We start from the raw sequence: 21,942 nt of genomic DNA, 5'->3' as shown, positions 1-21,942 counted from the left end.
CTGAAGGTCAGCAGGCGCTTTGTTTCCGCGTGGCGGTCTGCCCGGCTGGCCGTGACCCCGACGGGAGCGGCGGCCGCGGGCCCCTTTGTTTTCGGGGCGCGGGGTTGTGCCTGCGGGGAAGCCGCCCTTCGGGACCGGGACGGGGATGGAGCCGGCAAAGTTCCATGCTCGTCTTTGAGCTCAGAGACGGCGGCGGCGCCCACGGTGGTGCGTTTTCACCGGACTACCGAGCCGCCGTCCGCCCGGGGCTCGCTTTTCTGAGCGCGCCCGCCGCGTACCAGCGGAGGACCGTGTGGTCGCGATAAGACCCGCCCGTCCGCGCCCGCGGGCCGTCTGCCCGGGCTGGGGGAGGGTGGTGTCCCCGGGACGTGCTGCTGCGGGTGTGCGCTGTGCTCGGCTCCGAGAGTCAGGAGTCGTGGCTCCCGCGCCGCCTCCCCGCAGTGCCGGCTGTGCGGCGGAAGGACGGACGCGGGCCGGGGCTGCACCGCGGGGGCGCGGCTCGCCTCTCCGCACGTGCTCTCTGGTTTCGTAATGACCCGGTAGCTGGTGTCCTCCCGGCCCGCTGCTCGGGAGGCCCAAGGCGCCGGCCGGCCCATGACGGCTGTCCGTCCGAGGCGGTCCAGCTTGCACGAAGGCGCAGGCGGCTCGGACCTGACCCGGCGTTCCTGCTTCTGCAGAGGGGGAGGAAAAAGTTCTGCGGAGCCTAGCTTGGGTCCCGCCCGGGGGTTTGAGCCCGGCAGTCGCTTCCCGCTCAGACTTCTGGGATCCTTACCGATCGCTAAATGCTTCCCCCAGTAGGGTCTGGAAATTGTTTCAGTCTGCGATGAGTGATGGCTGGTGCGGGAAATAACCTGCAGATGTCCAGTGAGCTTGAGCGAAAGCCGGCTGGCGGCAGGAGGGGGACCCAGTCCAGAGATGAAGCGGGACGTGTGCCAATGCCAGGGAAGTGAAATCCGGGCACGCGAAGTTTCTCCATTTACTAGCTGCTTGTTCACTTGTTTCGGGATAAGGAATTTTTTTTCTTTCATCTTTTGAGGTAAACGATCCTAGTGCGAGATTTCAGAGGATCAGTGGAAGATAAGACCTTTTTGGTCAATAGAAATACGGTTGGCAGAGTTTAATTTCTTACAACATCATGGTGACAGAAGGGACTCATTTTGTAGATAAAGTAGGCAGATTGGCAGATTACTTAGGCACATTTTATTTATCTCTAAGGTTTTATTTATTTGTCAGAGAGCACAAGCAGGGGGAGCGGCAGGCAGAGGGAGAAGCAGGCTCCCCGCTGATCCCAGAGGGATCCCTGGGATCATGACCTGAGCCCAAGGCAGCGGCGTAACCGACTGAGCCACACAGGCGTCCCACTTAGGGGACATTTTAACTAGAATTTTAAGGCTGCTTTTTCTGGTATGATGAAAATAATTGTTTTCGAAGTAGTTATTTATATAAAACAGTAGTTATTCCAACAGCATAGCGCTGTCCGAAATACCTGTCGTTACACATATATTTGCAGTCTTTTTTCCTGGTTTACCAGTGATACTGCGGTAATTTGTACTTCTGTGTCATAAAATAACATCTAAATGCATTCCTGAATTTTGCGTTATTTTTCAAAACGATTATAGAATAGTGATTGGAGAGATTGGATTCTTTACTTTAGCTAATTTAATCATTAAATTAGTTCAGTTGGGGCGCCTGGGTGGCTCAGTTGGTTAAGCGACTGCCTTCGGCTCAGGTCATGATCCTGGAGTCCCGGGATCGAGTCCCGCATCGGGCTCCCTGCTCGGCGAGGAGCCTGCTTCTCTCTCTGACCCTCCCCCCTCTCATGTACTCTCTCTCATTCTCGCTCTCTCAAATAAATAAATAAAATCTTTAAAAAAAAAAAAAAAAAAAAAAAAAAAAAAAAAATTAGTTCAGTAAACTGAATCCTGAAAAGTTTCGTTCTGCTTTAGGATTATTGTCCTCTAAATATGTACAGACATTTTTTTAGTTGTGTGGATCGGCTGTGTGGATTACCAGACTCTTCTGGTGTTTTGAGTGTAGAGATTTTTATTTTATTTTATTTTACTTTATTTATTTATTTGACAGCGAGAGAGGTAACACAAGCAGGGGGAGTGGGAGAGGGAGAAGCAGGCTTCCCACCGAGCGGGGAGCCCGATGCGGGGCTCGATCCCAGGACCCTGGGACCATGACCTGAGCCGAAGGCAGACGCTTAACGACTGAGCCACCCAGGCGCCCTGAGTGTAGAGATTTTTATCTGTATGAGGTAGTTCATAATTCTTTAGAGATGAAGTACACAGAATTGGGGTGTGTTTGTCATTACAGTGTGTGAATTTGTATCTGAATCTCTAATGACAGTGTTTCGGTTAGCCTGTCAGGGTTTTAGCAGCCCCTTGGTGCTGGGAGCGTATCGGTTTCCTGTATCTGCAGTGCTGACCAGCCAGTGTTATGATTGACGTCTTCAATGTTTCTCTTTTCTTGAGTGGTTGATGGTAAGTCTTTTAGTATTAGGCGGAGGTGACCGCAAATGGGAATGTATAAATGGCATAATAGAGTGTAGAATTACTTATCTTTAGAGTTTTTTTCTTGTTTTCTCTTTGTTGGCCACAGTTTTAAAATGTTTTAAAACTGTTTTCAGAAGCTTATGTTGTATTGCCAGAAATTTTGCCAGAGAATCTAAATTTGTTTGGTTTGTTTTGGAACAATAGTATGTAGTATCTGTGGGCAGGAGGGTGATGTAAATTCCCAAAGGCCTACGGCCACCAGCTATGTGAAATAGGCAGAACCCCGTATTGCTGGCATCCATTACTGGCCCTGACGGCCGGGTGTGAATGATGAGGCAGCAGTGAGGAGTTTGTGGGGGGTTTGGTCTGAAATTACTACCTCAGAGGTGTTTACTTGAAGTGGAAATGTGTTTAGGCATCCACGGTGAAAGGGTGGTGATTACCTAGCTTGACCATTCTGCCACTGGGAGGTTTTACAAGTGGCTAGAGCAGGGTCTTCACAGGAAGTCGCTGTCATCCGGCCTTCCCTTACTTTGTGTGATCTCTCCTCCTTTAGCAAGTACTTGTGTCCCCAAACTGCAGGTGGGGAATTTGTCCTTATCCCGTGGGAGACCCTTATCAATACGCAGTGAAGAATTTTGTGTTCGACTGCTAGGAAATTTTTAAGAAGTAGATTGTAGTAGTAGATGACATAGATTTGTTTTCATTTGACAGCCGTTGGTTTTCTACCCTGTCCTCTTCAGAGAAGGCAGGGCTGCTTTCCTTTGCCATTTAATTTTATTTAATTTTTTAAAAAGATTTTATTTGTGAGAGAGAGAATGAGAGAGAGCATGAGACGGGGGAGGGTCAGAGGGAGAAAAAGACTCCCCGCTGAGCAGGGAGCCCAATGCGGGACTCGATCCAGGGAGTCCAGGATCATGACCTGAGCCGAAGGCAGTTAGTTGTTTAACCAACTGAGCCACCTAGGCGCCCCTGCCATTTAATTTTAAATTTCATGAGTATTTATTAGCAGGAGAGGCAGTGTGTTTTTGTAGTAAGGAAACTATAAGAGAGCACTTTGTGACTTATATTTCTTGATCTTGGATCACTCACTGTGTCGCCTTAAATTTCCTCTTAGAAGTATACTCTGCCAGCTGTTGAAACTAAATGTGCTTCCAGTCTGGGTTCATGACTACTGTGCATTTTAATATTATCCAAAAGACTGTTTCAAACAAGAGGAGATGATTTCCATCAGTTTTGTGGTAGAGAGATCGACTGTACACCTCAAACATTTACGTACAAAGGTTGTAAGAATGCAGTTCTAAGTATTACACTTTAAAATATTGCGTACATGTAGGAAAATAGTTTTCAGTGCCTTGTATCTATTCATTCATTCCTTCATGAGCCTCTCTGTGCTCGGCATAGTTCTAGGTACTGGGGTATCACTCTGAACAAAACAAAGGGCCTTGCCTTCATATATTTTCATAGTGGGAGACAGATAAACAAGTTGGATGGTGGTAGGTGCTTTTGAGAAGAAAAGTAGAGGAGTAGGGACTTGGGTGGTTGTGATTTTTTTTTTTTTTAAAGATTTTATTTAGAAAGAGAGAGCAGAGGGCAGGGGCAGAGGGAGAGAGAGAGAATCTTAAGCAGACTCCAAGCTGAGTGTGGAGCCCAATACGGGGCTCGATCTCAGGACGCTGAGATCATGACCTGAGCCGAAGGCAGACCCTTAACCGACTGAGCCACCCAGGCACCCCAGTTGTGATTTTTAAATAAGGTAAAGAGGGAAGACCTTACAGAGTGACAAGACTTTTAAATACTGGAGTTAGGGAAATTTTGAAATGTTTGCTTCATTTAGTCATATACTAATGCATTGCAGAGGAGAGAGAGTGGAAGAGGAAATTGGAGATGTAGCAATGAAGAGCCACTTTGCCCTGAGTAAAAATAAGAGTGTTTGGTTAAGGAAAGGAAATACATTTTTTATTTTCTTCCGGAAAACTGAGGGCCTGGTCTCTTGCAAGTTTCTGAAGAGATGGTCCACTGTTGCCTGGTAGCAGTTAGATCATGTAAGCAGACTTAACTTGCTCTGTGTGTTCACAAACTCCGTGGGAGAGCCTAAGGTGTGTGTGGAGTCCCTGATGCCATGTTGTGCGCAGGCAGCGCAGGGGCGGGCTGTGACCCAACAGCAGTGAGTGAGGAAAGCAGAGACTGCCTGGCACTGGGTCCTGCCAAGTCCTGTGCTGGCTCCAGGGATTGCTGCGTTGAGCAAGTAGAGAGCTCCCTGCCCTCATGGAACTTGTTCTTCAGTGGGAAACTTGCATTGTTTACCCATCCTTTTTTTTTTTTTAAACATGATAATAGAAAGTTTAAAACATGCAAAAGTAACGATCACCTTTATCTAACACCTACATGTAGTAATGAACTAATCGCCATTTAGTGCATCTGTAAACATATACGTGTGATTTTTTTTTTTAAGATTTATTTGAGAGAGAGCGTGCCCGTGTCAGTGGGGGGCGGGCAGAGAGAGAGAGAGAATCTTCAGACTGCCTCCTGACGTGCACTCCATCCACTGCCCGAGAGATCATGACCTGAGCCAAAACCAAGAGTCGGACACTCAGCCAACAGCCACCCAGGCACCCCTACGTATGATTTTTTAATTAAAAAATTTTATAAATGTCCAAAGAGAAAGGAAAAACATATGTATTAGATTATCAATTATCATATATGATCGAAATTAGTTTGAACCCAACTTCAAGACTATCTTTAGGAGCTTAGGACCTGCGCAGTCTTTGCTAAGAGTACAAGCATAGTTAACAAGGACACTTTACATTAGTTTAGAAACTTACATAAGTTATTTGGTTGTTTACTTTAGACATGTTTTTGCTTGCTTACTTGCATATTGGATCCAACACAATTACCCTCTAATGCTAAGGAACATAATGATAGGCTAGATAAAAAAATCTACCTGTCCGGGCAATATAAATGAGATCTGGACTGTCCCAGGGCTTCATATATTGGCCAGGTTTTGTGAGTGGAAACATGGGGATTTCTTGCAGGGGGTATCCTGATTCCTTCTTAGACTAGATGGTTCTTTTCTCCTTTCTGATGTGGTCTTAAGCTAAAACAGGATCCAGTACTCCTGGAGGACCTGGACCTGTATGCCAGGGCTGATCAGACTCCATCTTAGGTTCATAGGGTAGGATCACCATCCCTTAGACTTTTATGTGAACCATGTCATTAACACCACCCTCATTGAATAAAAATGATAGACTGTAATGGAATTCTGAAGTCTTACAGAGGCATTGGGTTACATTTAATTTAATTTTAGCTATTCAGTTATTTCATGGGAAGATATTGAGGACCTTTGACTAAAGGTAGATAACGTATGAAAATTTTGGTTATGGGAAGGATGACCACATTCCCCAGCTTACTCCTACTTAGTCTCTTAGGAATGGCCCAGTTTGAAACTGTATGCTTACTCTAGCTATAGACTAAGTGTTGTTGTTGTTGTTTGTGTGTGTGTGTGTGTGTGTGTGTGTGTGTGTGTGTTTTAAGTAGGCTCCACACCCAGCATGGAGCTCAACCCGGGGCTTGAACTCTTGACCCTGAGATCATGACCTGAGCTGAGATCAGAAGTTGGATGCTTAACTGACTGAGCCACCCAGGCGCTCTTATAGAATGTTTTTTAAATTAGGAATTTAGTTATAGTGGATAATTTGCCACAAAAACTAAAAATTTTTCCCCATGAAAACAATTTTTTTGTTTGGGTTAAAAATCCATAAGTAGGGTTGTGAGGTATCTTAAATAAATAAAAGCAAAACATTTATTTGTATAATCATGGAAATTTGCATGCTAATCCAAATTTAGAATTATAGACTCAGTTAAAGTTGTTAGTCCTGGGAAGGACCTGAACTGCTCTATTCCTTTATATTTTTGAATATTCTTTTGCTTGGTGACCTGTTCATATTTTAATATGATTGCCTTTTAGGTGAAGGAGACCTTCAGATGAGGCTTCAGCATACCAACATTTAAAATGAATGGATGGTTGTATTTCTCAAACCTGCAAATTTGGTAGTTCCTTGTGACTTTCTATTTGAACTAGTCGGGATTGCTAAACATGAAAATTGACAAATGGAACTCTAGCTCGTTTATAATGTCACCAACTCTAGATTATTATTCCTTATACAAAGGGAGAACTGTTGAGAGGAACTGGATTTGCTGCTCTCTGACAAGCAGCAGGGCAGTGTGTAAGCGTGTTGCAGTTACGGAAGCCGAAGGAGGCCTGCAGCGGGCCGTGTGCTGGGCACCTCGCCCGCATCGTTCTGTCATCACAGCAGCCCCTCGGGAGGCCCCGTATAGTTTGTGGGTGTTGGAGCCCTGGTTTCACAGCTAGGAGACGGCAGGGGTAGGCCTCAGAACCAGGTCACTGTGTGTTTGCTGTGTTCTAGATGTTGAGTCCTGGGTTTGCTCTTTCCTGTTGTGTAAGCAAGCCTTCTCCTGTCCTTGATTGAGCACTTTGTCTTGTTTTCACAAGTGTTGCGTCGGGTTTAACTTAACTGCTTTGTCATCATGTCACCAGAAATAGTGTTAAATAGTGCATGGCTTCACATAGTTGGAAATAAAGTGGATCGTTGTGTGAAGGGAATCTGTTACTTTGGAGTGGCGTCATTCCACGGGAAGGTGAAGCTCTTTGGCCTGTGTCCTGCAGTGGGGCGTGTGTTCACTCAACAGCCATTGTGCTGGATGCTGCTTAGAGCCCTGGGACTACATAGTGCACAGCATAGGAAGAGCATTGTTACTCCATTTTTCTAGACCGCGTCCTTCTCGGGAATGCTGCTGCACTGCAGGATCCTGACTCTGACCGAGCTGTTGATCGTCATCTGTGCCAAGGACAGCTGCAGGCATCTTGAGTTAAGCAGGTGGAAGTGGCAGCAGAAAGTGAAGTGGTTGATGGTGGTAGGGAAAGGTCAGGAGGGTCTGGATCTGAAATGTGTGAGGATTTTAATATAAAATGGGACCAAAGGAAATGAAATGGAGAATCTCATGCACTCGCTTTCAGAAAAATAAGACGGAGACTGATTTCCCACAAATCCTTATTTCCAGAAGATCAGAACTTACTTTACAATTAGTGAGCACCTGCCAAGAATCTCTCTTTCTTATCTTTGAGCCAGTGGACTCACTGGGTGACATTTTTACTAGATTTTTCTCTTTTGTACTCTTCCCACAAAGTAGTTCTGTAGCTCACTGCAGTTTGCGTATCCCAAATCACAGCTCCTCTGCTGTTCCCACAGAAACTCAAGGTCTGGTAACTCGACCTTGCCTCAGTTTACCTCTTTTCTTTTAGGTTGACATTACATGGTGTCAGGAGCGGGATCTGAAGGAGCCAGCCACTGAGGAGTGACGACCCCCAGAATCGAGCAAGGTACCCACATCTGAGCCCTTTGTGCTCTTCGCTTCCGTGAGTCACCATAACTTTCAGTTTGGTAAGTCTCTCCGTTATCTAGCTCTCCTTTTTTTTGGTTGAACCCTCAGACTTTATTCAAGATTTGTCAGCCCTCTTTTGTTCTTAATCTGATAATGGGATCCCAGTCATCTAAATGTTCTAAGGGTGTCCCCCTTTCAGGAACCCTGACCAGTTTTATGTTAAAAAATGATGGTCCTCTCTCATGCCTGTTTTTACCTATGTGGATCAGTCTTACTAAGAAGGGTAACTGAGGGCTCTGATGGCCATTTTAGGGAACCTTTAGTCTTTTGAGATTTCTCTTTCTCCCAACTAAGTTAGAAGACCATGGCTACAAAATTAAACAGTCCAAGTAGGATAGTTATTTTTATTGGTATCTGGAGGTTTCTAAACGTGTTCAGGATTCTAAAATTGCCTCCTTACAAAATATTGTTTCCAAACTGACTGAAGCAAATAAATAATTAAAGATGGATAAAAATAAAGTGTCAGAGGCCTCTTTCTTGGCGCTAGCCAGGGTTCCCTCTTACCCTCACTTCCCCACCTCCTTCCATATCCCTCGTGGCCTCCGTACCCCTCCCCTCTATCTGAGCTTCCTTTCACTGAAACCTCATCAACTTTAACCCATTAAAACCTTTCCTTTCAAAATTAGATCTTCTGAGGATGCTGCTAAACCACCCCAAAGTGCCTACACCCCATGGACAAAAGTTGAGTTTAGGGCTGTAATTAAGTACCTCCCCAAGGTAACTGAGGGTCTTCGTAGATGGGTGGAGGAATTGAATATTGTAACCCTGATTTACCAGCCTGGTCTCCAATCTCTGTCAGTTAGTCCACGTGGTTGTTGGAGAAGGTCAGGCCCAGCGCTGGATGAAAATAATCTCTGGGGTTTAAACTAGACCATCCACCAGCCCTTTTGTATGACCACGCTGGCAGCATGGCCAAAAGCCTGCATGAAGTCATCCCAAGGGCTTTCCCCAAGACCGTGGACTAGAATAAGATTCAGGCACTCACCCAAAAGCCTGCTGAATCTGTCTGTGACTGTTATATGACTGTCCATGACTCTAAGTTGTTTTCAAGGAAAATTCCAGGCTTCCCGTAGATGTTGAGTCCACCCCGGTGGGGTTTGATTCTATGGTTGTAAATGGGACTTAAAACCGTTAGTCAGAGTAACCTATATGGGACGGCATTGAGCCTCCCACAGATGGAGACCACTGAATAGGTGTGTCCTACGGGGCCATTATTGCAGACAGTCTGCCCACTGGAAGAAGGCTCACTATAAATTGAAGTCCAAGCAGTTGCAACCCCCTAAGAGGCAATGGCTAAACCCACCCCAGTGATGGGACCCCGAGGGCACACGGGGACTATTCCCCAGCCTTGTGGGAGGGGAATTATTTAGGATGGGGAGACTGCTCTCCAGATTGGGGATGAATTTTCTCACAGTTTCACTTAACGCAGGAACTATTCTATTGGTGCTCTACCCGAAATTGTCCCTTCTTTGGAGTAGTACATATGTGCAGATAGAGGGGGTCTCTGATAAACTACAACATGTCCCTGTTTCTCAGCCCATATCCTTTTATCTGGGACCTTTGCAAGACTACCAACCATTTCTCCTCAGCGATTTGGCTCACATACATTTAATCTAGGATGAGATTTCCCAGGGAAATACATTGCTTTTTTTTTCTTTCCCAAAGGGAAAATATTCCTTGATTTCAAATCCAATACTCAGGAACATTCAAGCCCATTTATTGCACTCTGCAGACCAAAGAAGACCAAACTTTGGACTCATCCCCACTATTAAACCTAGTACCCCCACTCTTTGGGCAAAATCCTCAACAGACTGAGGCAGAATTCATAGTGCCCCTCCTATTAATATCCAGATTGATCCCTCAGAACCTCTCCCAAGAATAAATCAGTACCCTGTAAATAATAAGAGGACTTATCAGGACATAAGGCCTATCCTAGAAGATGATAAGGACTCTTATCCTTTGTAGTAGTCCTTGAAATATCCCTATTTTACCCATAAAAATTCCCATGCCCAAGGATGGAGATTGGTCCGGCATGTTAAGGCAGTAAACACTGTAATTCCTCCACCCTTTTGTCTCTAATCCGTACACACTATTGGTATCCAGCCCTACTGGAGGTGTTTTTGTTGTTGTTGTTGGTTTTTACTGTAGTTAATTTATGCGGTGCATTTTTTTTTTTAAAGATTTATTTATTTATTTTGAGAGCGAGAATGAGAGAGAGAGAGAGTGTACATGAGTGGGGGAGGGTCAGAGGGAGAAGCAGGCTCCTCGCTGAGCAGGGAGCCCAATGCGGGACTCGACCCCGGGACTCCGGGATCATGACCTGAGCTGAAGGCAGTCGCCCAACCAACTGAGCCACCCAGGCGCCCCGCAGTGCATTTTTTTAGTATTCCTTTTGATAGCAGTGTATATAAAAATACAAAAGCCCTTTTGCCTTTACCTGGGAAGGATGAGAATACACACAGATAGTCATGCCTCAAGGCTTTACTGAGAGTTCTTTCTTCACATAGGTTATAGCAGCTGACTTAAATAACATAGGCTTCTTTAGAGGTTTCATCTTACTACAGATATATAGATGATTTCCTTCTTTGCTTGCCTTCCAAAAGGCTGCTCTCAGAAAGACCTTGTTCAACACAAGGTCTTAAACAAAAAAATTGCTATTTGTTCAAACCTCTGGTCCGAGATTTAGGACAATTTAATCTCAGAACAGGGACTGCTCCTAGATGCTGAAAGACTGTAAGGCATTTTAAACTTTCTGTACCTCAAAATCAAATGTGAATTACAGGGTTTTCTTGGGCTGGGTCACAGTTGGATTCCAAACCTCTTAATGGCTGAGCCCCTTTGTGCCATACAAAAGAACACCAAACCGGATCCCATTGTTTGGAATGACCAATATAACTTCTCCTTTAAGACTTTGAAGGAAGGTAGTAAGTCCACCTACCCTTAGACACCCAGATTATCAGCTGCCCTTTTCTCTTTTGTAGATGAGAAGGAAGGGAATGCCCTCAGACTACTTATCCCAAAACATGGGGCTATCACAGACCCCTAGGTTATTCTGGCCAACAGTTAGATCCACTGCCTGAGGATACATCCCCTGCCTTAGGGCTCTGCCTGCCAGCACCCTTAGTGAAAGCTACTGAAGAGATAGGGGATCTTCCTCAACCCTCTTGATGCGTCAAGGCTTTAGAGGCTCTCTTGGGTCACACCATGCCCAGTACCTTTCAACAAGCTGTTTCCTCCTGCCAAGTCCTCTTACTGACCCCCCCCATCACTCTCATTCACTCTAACAGTCTCAACCCTGCTACCTTCTTCCCTCTTCCACTGATGGAACTCCCCATGACTATCTGACTTTCGCAGATCAACTGTTAACCTCTTGTGAGGTCTTATAAGAAACCCCTCTGACACACACTGATCTTTCCTGGTGGACAGACTCTTACCTGAACTGTGGAAGTGGTGAGTTTGTGCTGGGTATGTGATAACAGTTTGGAGGTTATTGAGGCTGGACCCTTACCTTTGGCTGCTTCAGCTCAAACCAGCTGAAATAGATGCCCTCACTTGAGCGTGCCTTTTAGCCAAAAGCAAGACCACAAACATTGATACTGATTGCCAGTATGCCTTTGGAGTGGCCCATGACTTTGGAATGTTCGGGGAAACAGCAGGGCTTCCTCCCTTCCAGTGGAGGTGAAAGTAAGATGGCTCCTATGCCCCAAATCTGTTGGATGCCAGGATGCCACCAGCAGCTCTAACTGTTGTGAGTCTGATTCAGTGGAAACCAAAGGAATCTACCTCGGGGATGTCCCTGAAAGAAATGCTGCCCTTAGGAGATCCGTTGACCAAACCTCTGTCGTGGCCCAGAAGACTCCTCCCCCAGCGAGGACCTATGGGGCTAACCAGGGAAGGGCAGCAGCTGGCCTGTGCAAGAGAAAAGCAGAGTTGGAAATCAGAAGGCTGTTGGGACCACAAAGAACAAGGACTCTGCTTTGGACCTAGTAATAAGCTGGTCCTTCCAGAAAATCTAAAGCTTTCCTTATTGACCACTATGCCTGAATTAAACCATTGGTCCCCTGAGAAATGATAATGTTTATGGATCAGTGTTGGTGGAAAACAGCAAGGCCACAAAAATTGCTGTCCTGCTTGTTCACCTGAGCTGAGCTGGCCCCAGGACGCTGGCATTTACCCAGTGGACCGTTTGAGGCCTGGCCGATGAATTTCAGACATTTGCCTCATCTCACGGATAGAAAGATGTTCTAGTGATAATTTGCATCTTTTCACATTGGACTGGAGTGTTTCCGTGTAGAAAGGTTACTGCCTCTTCCTTAGCTAAAGTCCTTTGAGCAAAGGCTTTTCCCACTTGGGGAGTACCGCGATGACCAGGGGACCCACTTCACTGGCCAGTGAGTCCTTGGACGAGTGAGTGTGTGCCATCTGACCAGTTCTGCAGCATTTCCACTCTTTATCCTCAGACTTCAGGACTGGGCCAATGTTCAAAGAGAATTATAAAGATCTAGTTTATTAAATTAGTTGAAACCCTCCAATACCTTGGCCAAAAAGTACTGCGGTTGGTTCTTTTAAATCTTTAATCTACTCCATTCAGTATTCATAAACTCTCACCTTTTGAAATAATTACAGGGCAGCTAATGCATTTAGCTCCTGCTTCCTTTGACCCACAACTGAAAAACTGGTACATACTTGAGTATTGCAAGGGTCTAATTAAATCCATTGAGAATAATCACGCTGTGGTAGGGTAGAACAATCTTTCCACACCAAGAGACAAAAGACGTCAGACATCACACTTTACAGCCAGGAGAGTTAATCTGCTGGAAGAGACATCTCCATAAAGATTCACTCCAGCCTTGTTGAAAGGGCGCCTACCAGGTGTTACTGAGGAACCCCGGTGCCATCAGGTTCCCGGAGACAGACTCCTGGATTCACGTGTGCCATCTAAAAAGGCCCCAAAACCTGAGAGGACCTGTACCCCAACTGGTAGCGTAAAGCTAAAAATTTTTTTTTTTTAAAGATTTTTTTAATTTTTATTTATTTGAGAGAGAGAATGAGAGACAACACGAGAGGGAAGAGTGTCAGAGGGAGAAGCAGACCCCCTGCCGAGCAGGGAGCCCGATGTGGGACTCGATCCCAGGACTCCAGGATCATGACCTGAGCCGAAGGCAGTCGCCCAACCAACTGAGCTACCCAGGCGCCCAAGCTAAAAATTTTTAAGGACTGAAATACATGACATTGGAAGTAGACGGTCTTCCCAAGATACTGGGGCCAGGCCTGTAGAACCTCCCCCTTCACGGAATTTGGTGTTGCTCAGCAACCGAGTCATGCTGTCTAAAGTTGTAATTGTCCCTTTGCTGGCCTCCTTGCCACTCCTTGGTTTGCCGGTAATGCACTCCTTTGTTCCCACTCTACAAACACTTTTTGATTCCACCAGCCCTACCCATTGTTGGATTTGCACTGGAGTTAACACTAAAGCCCCAACTGGTGGCCTGGCCATTATCCTTAGAAGGATGGCAGAAGCTTTCTAGCAGAGATAACAGGGCTTTCCTCTGGTGCCTTTGAAGCCGTACATAGTCCCTGGCACCAGACATGAAAGCCTTCCGTTGGGTGCTCCTCACCCATAAAGGAGTACCCTCACTCAAGTCTGTGCATCTACCCAAGACATTTCTCTGTGTTTCACAGACAGTGACAGGACCGGCAGAAGCCGAGGCTGCCTCCTGGTAAGCACTTGTGACCCCAGTGGTGCAGGACTCATGATCACAAGTACACTCCCCACTGGGGTCTGCGAGACCACGAGGTCTCCTCTGTTGATGTATCTCCGTGATAGGGTACTGGGAGGAGGGAGCAACGTGCTTCCTTTCAGTGGTGCCTCTGGGGAATTGCTCAGAAATCTAGCGAATACTGGAAACTTAATTCAACATACCTTCTCCTTGGACGATCCCCAGATCTCCATTGGAACCTCACCCACAGCCACCAGACTCATTTGTTAATCCAAATATATTGAAATTTAAGACATTCCTATAACCACTTCCATGATGCTAAAAGCACCAGTTACTGCATATTGTGTGTAAATGACTGTTTGTTTTTTTATTAACATATAATGTATTTGTTTCAGGGTAAATGACTGTTTTTGAACATGAGGTCCTCTTTTTCATTCCAGGGGAAAAAAATCTGGGCAAAGGGGTCTACCTAACGTCCTGTCTTTAGAAAACACTAGTTATTTCTTTCTATGTGGCAGAAACATACACTCCACATTCCCCTTGGAAAGGATGCTGTGAAGTTGTTGCCCTCATTCCTGCTGCTGAAACCAGGAAAACCCTTCCACCTACTGCCCCTGTGTCCAATCTGGGGTTTTCTCCTACTGTCCTAAAATAGCACATGGTAACAGGGATGGATAGCACTTTGGGTGGATGTCGCGAATACCCCATAGTGGATAGGGATCTGCCTGACCTTGTTCCCTTCTTGGGTTGGGTCGCAGAACCTGTAAAGGCAACTTGGAATCTGTGGTCGTGGTCCGATCTTTACTGCTCCTGTTAGAGCTTTTGAATATCAACAAGCCCAGCTAGACAGTCGCAGTAGTAGTCTTCAAAACCGCAGTCCTGCGCCTTCGCCCTACAGAGCAGGGGGGGGAAGAATGCTGTTTTTATGTTAACAAATTGGGGGAAATAATGCAAGAATGAAAAATAACAAAAGGTAATATCAAACTGTGAGCTGAAATAAGCCAGGCCCCCCAGGACCTGGGACATTTTCAGCTTATTAAATATGGGCAGCTGGGGAAACTGGTCGAGGAGGTTTTCCAGCCAGTAGCCATTAATTGGACTTTTGGCCCTGGGTATGATCCTCCCAGACATATGTACAAACTAGAGTTCTTTTCTGCACCAAGACTTCTTCTGAAGCTCAGCTGGGAGACACATGACTGAGATTCCCCATTTCTTGACTGTTGGTTGTTCAAATGGGGCCTGATACCCTCATGCCATTTCCCTCCTGTAAGGGACAGACATCTGAGGATGTCCCTGCAGTTAGTTCTCAGGGGCACCATCCACTCACAGCTACAGACATCTCTGACTAAACCAGACGGCCAGACAGATTGGTTGATCAACGTGGCCTTCTGTGAAAGATGTGGATCAGAGGGGGAGATCTGAGAGGATTTGAATCTAAAATGGAACTGAAGGCTATGTAAAGTGGAGAATCTCACGCATGCGCTGTCAAAACAGCGGACTTGAGGACTGTCAGGCCGATTTCCCATGAACGCTTGATTGACAGAAGATGGAAGCTGTCTCCAGCCAGTGAGTGTCCACCGAGAATCTCTTCCCACCTTTGAGCCGTTGAACTTGCTGCGTGGCTCCTACCTGGATTTTCCCCTTTCATACTCTGCCCAGAAAAGCACCCCACCCTGAACCTTCAGCGGACTCACCTGTAGCTCCTGAATTACACTTCTTGTGCTCTTCCCAAGTCAGCTCTGTTTCCGGTCATCAAGCTTGCCTCGGTCTGTCTCCTTTCTCGTAGGTTGACAGAAACCCAAGTCCACATCATAGGCAGATGACCTTGGGTCAGGCGTTTTGCCTTGACCAGCCTCCGTGTCCTCTCCCCCATACGTCCCCCATACGCTGGGGACGTTACCTCCCTGGCAGAGTTGGTGTTGGGTGGAAGATGTGGGAAAGTGCCTGTCACACAGAGCCCTTGCTAGTCAAGAAGGTGTTAGACTCAGGTGTGTGGCTTGATTGGGTGTTATCAATGAGGAGGGAAACCAGAGCCTGTCCACTGAACTGGCCGTGATGGCGGCTTCTGAAGAGCAGGCTGTTGCCAGCAGCTGGCGTGCGTGTGGCCGACGCAAGGCGCTATCTGACGTGTCTGTCACCGGCGCAGGCACATCAGAGTTGGCGTCACGGCGCAGCGGGTATCCGTCCGTACTCTGTAACCCGGAAACCCCGCTGTGGCGATCCTCCTCTTGCTGTGTGAGTAAGGAACTGGGGGCTGGGCCACCACACAAGCAAAGATGTTCGCCTGGACATCAGCAAAGGTGTGCTGTCGGGAAAGCCATCAGGACTCCACAGCTGGTGACTGGGAGGTACGGATGTCAGCTCTTAGGCTCTTGCCATCAGATGTTATTGTGAAGACTTCCCTGCCTTGTAAGTCCCATCGGTGTGGGGGAGAGCAGAAGGGAAGCGTGAGAATACTGCGGCTCCGGCCGCCCGCAGCGGAGCGGGAGCTGGGAGTCAGTGTTGGGGTAGACGGCTAGAAAGGCTCGGGGTTCAGGTTTCTCTGTGGAGGGACTTGGGACTCAGCAGCAGGTGGTGGGGACCATTGATTTTCTAGAGCCCTCACTGACCGGGCGTGTGAGGTGGAGGGTGGCCACAGCCACTAGAGCGTTCGTTACCTTGTTTCTCTCCTTCTGGGCTTCATCTGCAAGAACAGAGTCACCAAAGAAAAGCGCAGTTGAGTTAAATACAAAACAATTGCAGATTATAAATTCCAGTTGGAGCTATTTTTCTTAAATATAGAGGTTTTTGTTGTTTTGTTTCACCCTGAAGCATTGTGATGGAGGGGTTTGAGCTTTGCTCAGAATAAAGAATAAAACATTGACAAGTTGTCGGCCTGGGATAGCTCTCGAGAAGAGGCTGTGATGTGTGTTTACTATGTCTGAGATGAAGGAGCATCACTACCTCTGTTCAGCTATGCATTTAGTCACGGTTTTGAAATTTCACTAATATCAAGTTCTTTTTAAGGAGTAAATGTCCTAGAACCTAGCTTTAATGTTTATAGGTAGAAAATCACCTAATTTGGAGATAATTCTTTGTCGTGTCTTGTAAAAGCAGGGTTGTAGTGAGTGTTCACATCATGTTTTTGCACAAGCATTACCATCTTCAGTGTGTTGGTAATAGAACATACAAAACCAGTAACGTTTAAAAATCCTCCTGGGGCTCCTGGGTGGTTCACTTGGTTAAGTGTCCGACTCTTGGTCTCAGCTTAGGTCTTGATCTTGGGGTCATGAGTTCAAGCCCTGCCTTGAGCTCCACGCTGAGTGTGGAGCCTACTTAAAAGAAAATACTAGGGGCGTCTGGGTGGTTCAGTTGGTAGGGCATCTGCCTTTGGCTCATGTCATGATTTCAGGGTACTGGGATTGAGTCCCACGTCGGGCTCCTTGCTCCGCAGGGAGCCTGCTTCTCCCTTTGCCTGACACTCCTCCTGCTTGTGCTCTCTCAGTCTCTCTCTGTCAAGTAAGTAAATCTTTAAATAAATAAATACAAAAATAAGAATAAAGTAAAAATGTTTCTGTGACTTAGAGTGTGAAGACAATACAAGCAATAGTAAATGCTTTGAATAGTTCTAAAATAATTGGCTTAGTAGCACAGACATATGTCCCTGTTGCTGAAGCTTATTAGAGAAAGCAAATTAGAATTGATTAATCTTACTCTCAACTCTGTTCATTTTAGCACCAAAAAGAGTTTTTGGGTTTTTTTTTTTTTTTTAGTGAGTAAAATGTGCGTGCACTAAAATGCATAGATCCTAAGTAAGATTTGATGAATTTGACAAATACATGTATCCAAGAAACCAACAGCGCGTTCAAGATCTAAAACATTTCCATCACCCCAGAAAGTTCCCTCTTGCTCCTCCTGGTAGACCCTCATCCCCCATAGACAGCCACTGACTGCTACAAGCACCCTAGAATGTTCTTTGTGAATATTTAGCGATGTTAATTGTTACAACTCTCTTAATTTGTAGGAGATCAAAACATTCAGATGGCAGATAACAGGTAAGCCAAAATGGACTTTGTTCATTGGGATTTAAGTTTTAGTTGATTAGCATGAGCCAGGCCACTGGTCAGTGACTGTTCATTAGCAGCTCTGGTTGGCAAGCTCCTCCCTCCGCTGCTGTGTTTGAGCCCAGGAGGAGATGGCTTCACACATGGCAAGTGTCTCAAATATCGATACTGAAAAACCTCTCGTGGGAAGTGATCATGTTGCTCTCCAGGTCTTAATACCTCCCAGGTATTAAGTGATTGACTTGTGATTGACCTGTGATTGACTTGACACCATCCTCACCTTGTGTAGCTTCCGATGGTCAAGTGAAAGATTTTGTTTTGTGGCTCGTCCTGAAGGTTATGTTTGGTTTTGTGTAGTGTTTGACGTGGTTTAATTTTGGTGAGGGAAGCCATGTCCAGGCATCTTTGAAAACTGATATACCTGTTTTTGTGAAGTTTAATTGTTTGTAGAGACTGTGTGGTGAGCTTACAGAGCCACAGTGGGCCTTGTGTCCTAAATACTTGGTAAGGTGGCACTTCCTTGATCCCTTTAGCAGCTGGCCAAAGTGTAGCATGCAAGTTGGCTGGCTAGTGGGTTCAGTTTGAGGGTGGGGAGCAGGTTTTTTGGGGGGAAGAAACTGTAGAAATGAAAACTAAGAAGATTTGGCCAGGGTTGGAAATTAGAACTATGGGACATGGCAAGGGGTGGGGGTGTGTTAAGTGGTAGGTGGTGTTTTTTTGTATTTGTTTTTTTTTTAAATAACAGGAACATATCTCGTAGATACACCCGTGTGTCCATAGTTCTGTCCAAATATGAAGTCGTTGTAGAGCTGCCTCTTAATATGTTACACAAGAAAAATGCCCTTGTGGTCTTTGTCTTTAGAACTTCTTGGTAGTAATACTTATTTAACATACTGTCTTAGTTTTTCAGATGGTGTTCCTTCAGATGCCTTGGAGGCTGCTAAAAATGCAAGTAACACAGGTCAGTTCACCACCCATGGGAGAGTTCGCATGCAGAGCAGAGCATAGCATCTTCCACTCTTGAGCCATTTCTTGCGATAATACAAGTCATACAAGTGAAGGATTACTGTGCTTCAAAGGTTTGGGGAGGTTAGAGTCATTCAAGTGGAAATTGGTACTTGGTCTAAAGACTTTTATGATAGGCTTTCCAGAAGTAGGATGACTAGCACACTAGCACTAGCACTTGTGCCCGCTGCCACTCAGTACTCCATGGCTCAGCCAGTGACTGGTTTTCTTAGTCTGTGTCCTTCTTCCCTGATCATTATGGAGCAAACCCCAGACTCCATATCATTTTGTCCATCAGTTCATAGATGTGTTACTTTTTCCTCCATTTTTAAATTTGTATATCTATACTTTTTTCCCTTTAAACTGTTTGAAAGCAAGTTGTGGGTATCCTGACTCTCTTCTCCTAAAACAGTTTCGTGTAAATTTCCTAAAAACTAGAATGACTGCTCCTAACCCCAGTGCCGTGACCACAACCAAGAAATGCGACGTTGACATGACACTTAGCTAGTATGTAGTCATGTTGCTATTTCCTTGCTGTTCTCAGCTGCTCCTTTTAGCCGTAGCCCACATCCAGGTCCAGAACCAGCCAGGGTGATGTCCCGAATCTAGTTCTGTCTCCTTTCTTCTAGAGCCGTCCTCCCACCTTTTTATTCTTCTCTGCAATGACATATCAGCAGGCTGCTCCCTGGCTGTCTTGTAGAACAAGCAGGCCACGCTCTGGATTGGTCAGGTTGTTTCCTTCCCATTAGATTCAGACTGCCACATGGGTGACCTGCTGCATGGGGAGCACGCTGGGGCCATGGCCGGGGATTCTGAGATTGAGGACTTGGAGAAGGTCATGTCTGGCAGCCTTCCCCGTTGTGAGGGTCTCTTCAGTAAGTGACCTGTTGGTCATCCTGTGGACACCCTGTTCTCCATGGGTCGTGATAACGATCCTTGCAGAATCAGGTATGACATCGGTGTTTGCACAAGGGCGTTTTTCTAAGTCTGGCAGTCTTCTGCATATTACATCTGTCAGAGATGGCCTTTCCCTCCCTGCTCTCCCAGCCCCCACTGCAGGGTTCGTGCACTTTCCTAGATTGTTACTCCTTCAGTGTTTTGTCAGGCACCATCAGTACTCTTTGGTGTGCAAATTGTCCCACGTGGCCAGTGCCAGTCTTTTCAGGCTGGCTTCTGTGACCTTTTGCTATGTCCCCATGAGCTTTGAGCACTTTGTAGCTTTGTGATGCTAAGCTACATTTTTTCTTGAACTTTTCTTGCTCTGGACCTGGAGTCTACCATCTCTGCAAGGGGCCCTGTTCCTTTTAGTAGGGGGAGATATTTAAAAACCAGAATGTAGATGCTAGGTGTCACTGTTTCTAGGCCTTTCGGTGGCCAGAGCTAGAGGAGGTGTGTGTCTGTGTGTGGTGTAGTATTTATACGTATTGTGTACATACACAGTTGTACGTATGCATGAGTGTAAAGATGAAATAGTGTTAGCAGTTGTTTATAGTTAAAATGTTAAAATTGAGTTGCCTACTTGATATCCTTTGCTTGCCCTTGTGACTTTCGTACAAAAAGGTGGGCAGAGCTCCAGGTACCTTTGGAGTCAGGTGAGGGTGCCAAATTAGGGTTCCTGGCCAGTGGGAGCGAGCCGGCGTCACTTCAGCAAACACGGAGTCTGTGCCGTGGGCAGGTGTCCTGTTGGGCCACTCCCTGGTTATAGTTGAGTGAAAGATCTTCCTTCCCCCTCAGTGTCTTGTTCGTTCATTGGGAAACAGTGCAGATGTGTGTGAGCCACCAGGGCAGTGTGGGGGGAGGAGGCCAGTGAGCTTTGGGAGGGGGGAGTGCGGGAGTGCGGTGGGGGGGGGGGTTGGGCAGAAGGGCAGGGTAGGTGAAGGTGGAGGCCAGAACGCTCGCATGTCTGGTGCACCAGGAGCCAGTGCTTGGGCTTCCTGGGACGTGAGCCAGGCTGCAAGTGAGGGACAGTCGCCTTGTCCCTGTTCTTGCCTTCTGGGCCCCCTTAGGTCTTGGGGAGAGAAGGTGAGGTGGCAGGAGATAGGCCCCTGAACTGGGAGGTGATGACATCTTTGGGAGGTTTGAGGCTTAAACAGCTGAAGCAAGAACCAGAACTTGCTGGGTGCCCTTCAGTGGATTTCTGACCGCCTGCCCAGCTGGGTAGCAGTGGGTCAAATGCCATGAACGTACATTTGAAGGGGTGCTTGGGTGGCTTAGTCGGTTAAGTGTCCGACTCTTGATTTTGGCTCAGGTCTTGATCTCAGGGTCCTGTGATCGAGCCCCGTGTCAGGCTCTGTGCTGGGCGGGGAGTCTGCTTGAGATTCTCTCTTCCTCTCCCTCTGCCCACCCCCCCCATCTAAAAAAATGAAATAAATTTCAAGTTTTTTGGGGTTTTTTTAAGATTTTATTTATTTATTTGACAGATAGCGAGAGCAGGAACACAAGCAGGGGGAGTGGGAGAGGGAGAAGCAGGCTTCCCGCTGAGCAGGGAGCCCGACGTGGGGCTCGATCCCAGGACTCTGGGATCACGACCTTAGCCGAAGGCAGACGCTTAACGACTGAGCCACCCAGGCGCCCTAAATTTCAAGTATTTTTAAAACATGTTCTTAAGAAGCCACTTGCTACATTTAGAAATTAAAGTGAATTAACATAGCTGGGTAGATAACGTGCTGATGGTTTTCTACCCTTGGCTGTTCTGTGTCAGGGATATTTGAAATGTTTTGACTTTGTTTTTACCTCTTGATAGAAAAGCTCACTGATCAGGTGATGCAGAATCCTCAAGTTTTGGCAGCTTTACAGGAACGGCTTGACAATGTCTCCCACACTCCTTCAAGTTACATTGAGACGTAAGTATGCTGTGCATGGGACTCGGTACAACTTTAAGAAACAAAGGGAAAAAGACTGATTTCCTGGTTCCTTAGACTAGAAATAAGTGTCTTTCTCATTGAGCAGACTTTGGGTGCTGAGAACCAGGCACTGGATTCCAAAGAGTAGCGCCTAGGCTCAGCAGGTGGTAGAGGTGCCGGCCTGTGGTGGGAGGTGCCGCGGGGGGGCGGGGGGTTACTTAGCCGGGGGGCCGTCGGGCCAGGCTCAGGGTGGGGTGCTGGCTCCCTGCTGGCTCTCCGCAGGTGGACTGGTGATTCTGCCTGGGAGTAGGAGAGTGGAGGATGATAATGGTCTCTAGTTTTCTGGCTAGACTCTGAGTGAGTGGGGTGGGTT

The 21,942-nt window shown here is 46.6% G+C and overlaps 1 protein-coding gene across 2 annotated transcripts in view; it reads left to right on the top strand.

Annotated features, from left to right (window-relative positions):
• The window catches only part of NAP1L4 (nucleosome assembly protein 1 like 4), a 49,721-nt gene that overhangs the window by 5,170 nt on the left and 22,609 nt on the right, over nt 1–21,942 (top strand). For both annotated transcript variants that reach the window (XM_021685610.1, XM_021685611.1), the window contains exons 2-5: nt 7,822–7,960; nt 17,682–17,712; nt 18,624–18,682; nt 21,470–21,569. In XM_021685610.1, the coding sequence (XP_021541285.1) occupies nt 17,699–17,712; nt 18,624–18,682; nt 21,470–21,569 (173 nt within the window). In that variant the 5' untranslated portion in view covers nt 7,822–7,960; nt 17,682–17,698. The remainder of the gene's footprint in view (nt 1–7,821; nt 7,961–17,681; nt 17,713–18,623; nt 18,683–21,469; nt 21,570–21,942) is intronic.

This window comes from Neomonachus schauinslandi, chromosome 11, assembly GCF_002201575.2.
Source record: "Neomonachus schauinslandi chromosome 11, ASM220157v2, whole genome shotgun sequence".
In the NCBI taxonomy this organism is placed as follows: Eukaryota; Metazoa; Chordata; class Mammalia; order Carnivora; family Phocidae; genus Neomonachus; species Neomonachus schauinslandi.
Note: the sequence above shows the minus strand (reverse complement) of the source record. Positions and strands in the feature narration are given on the sequence as shown.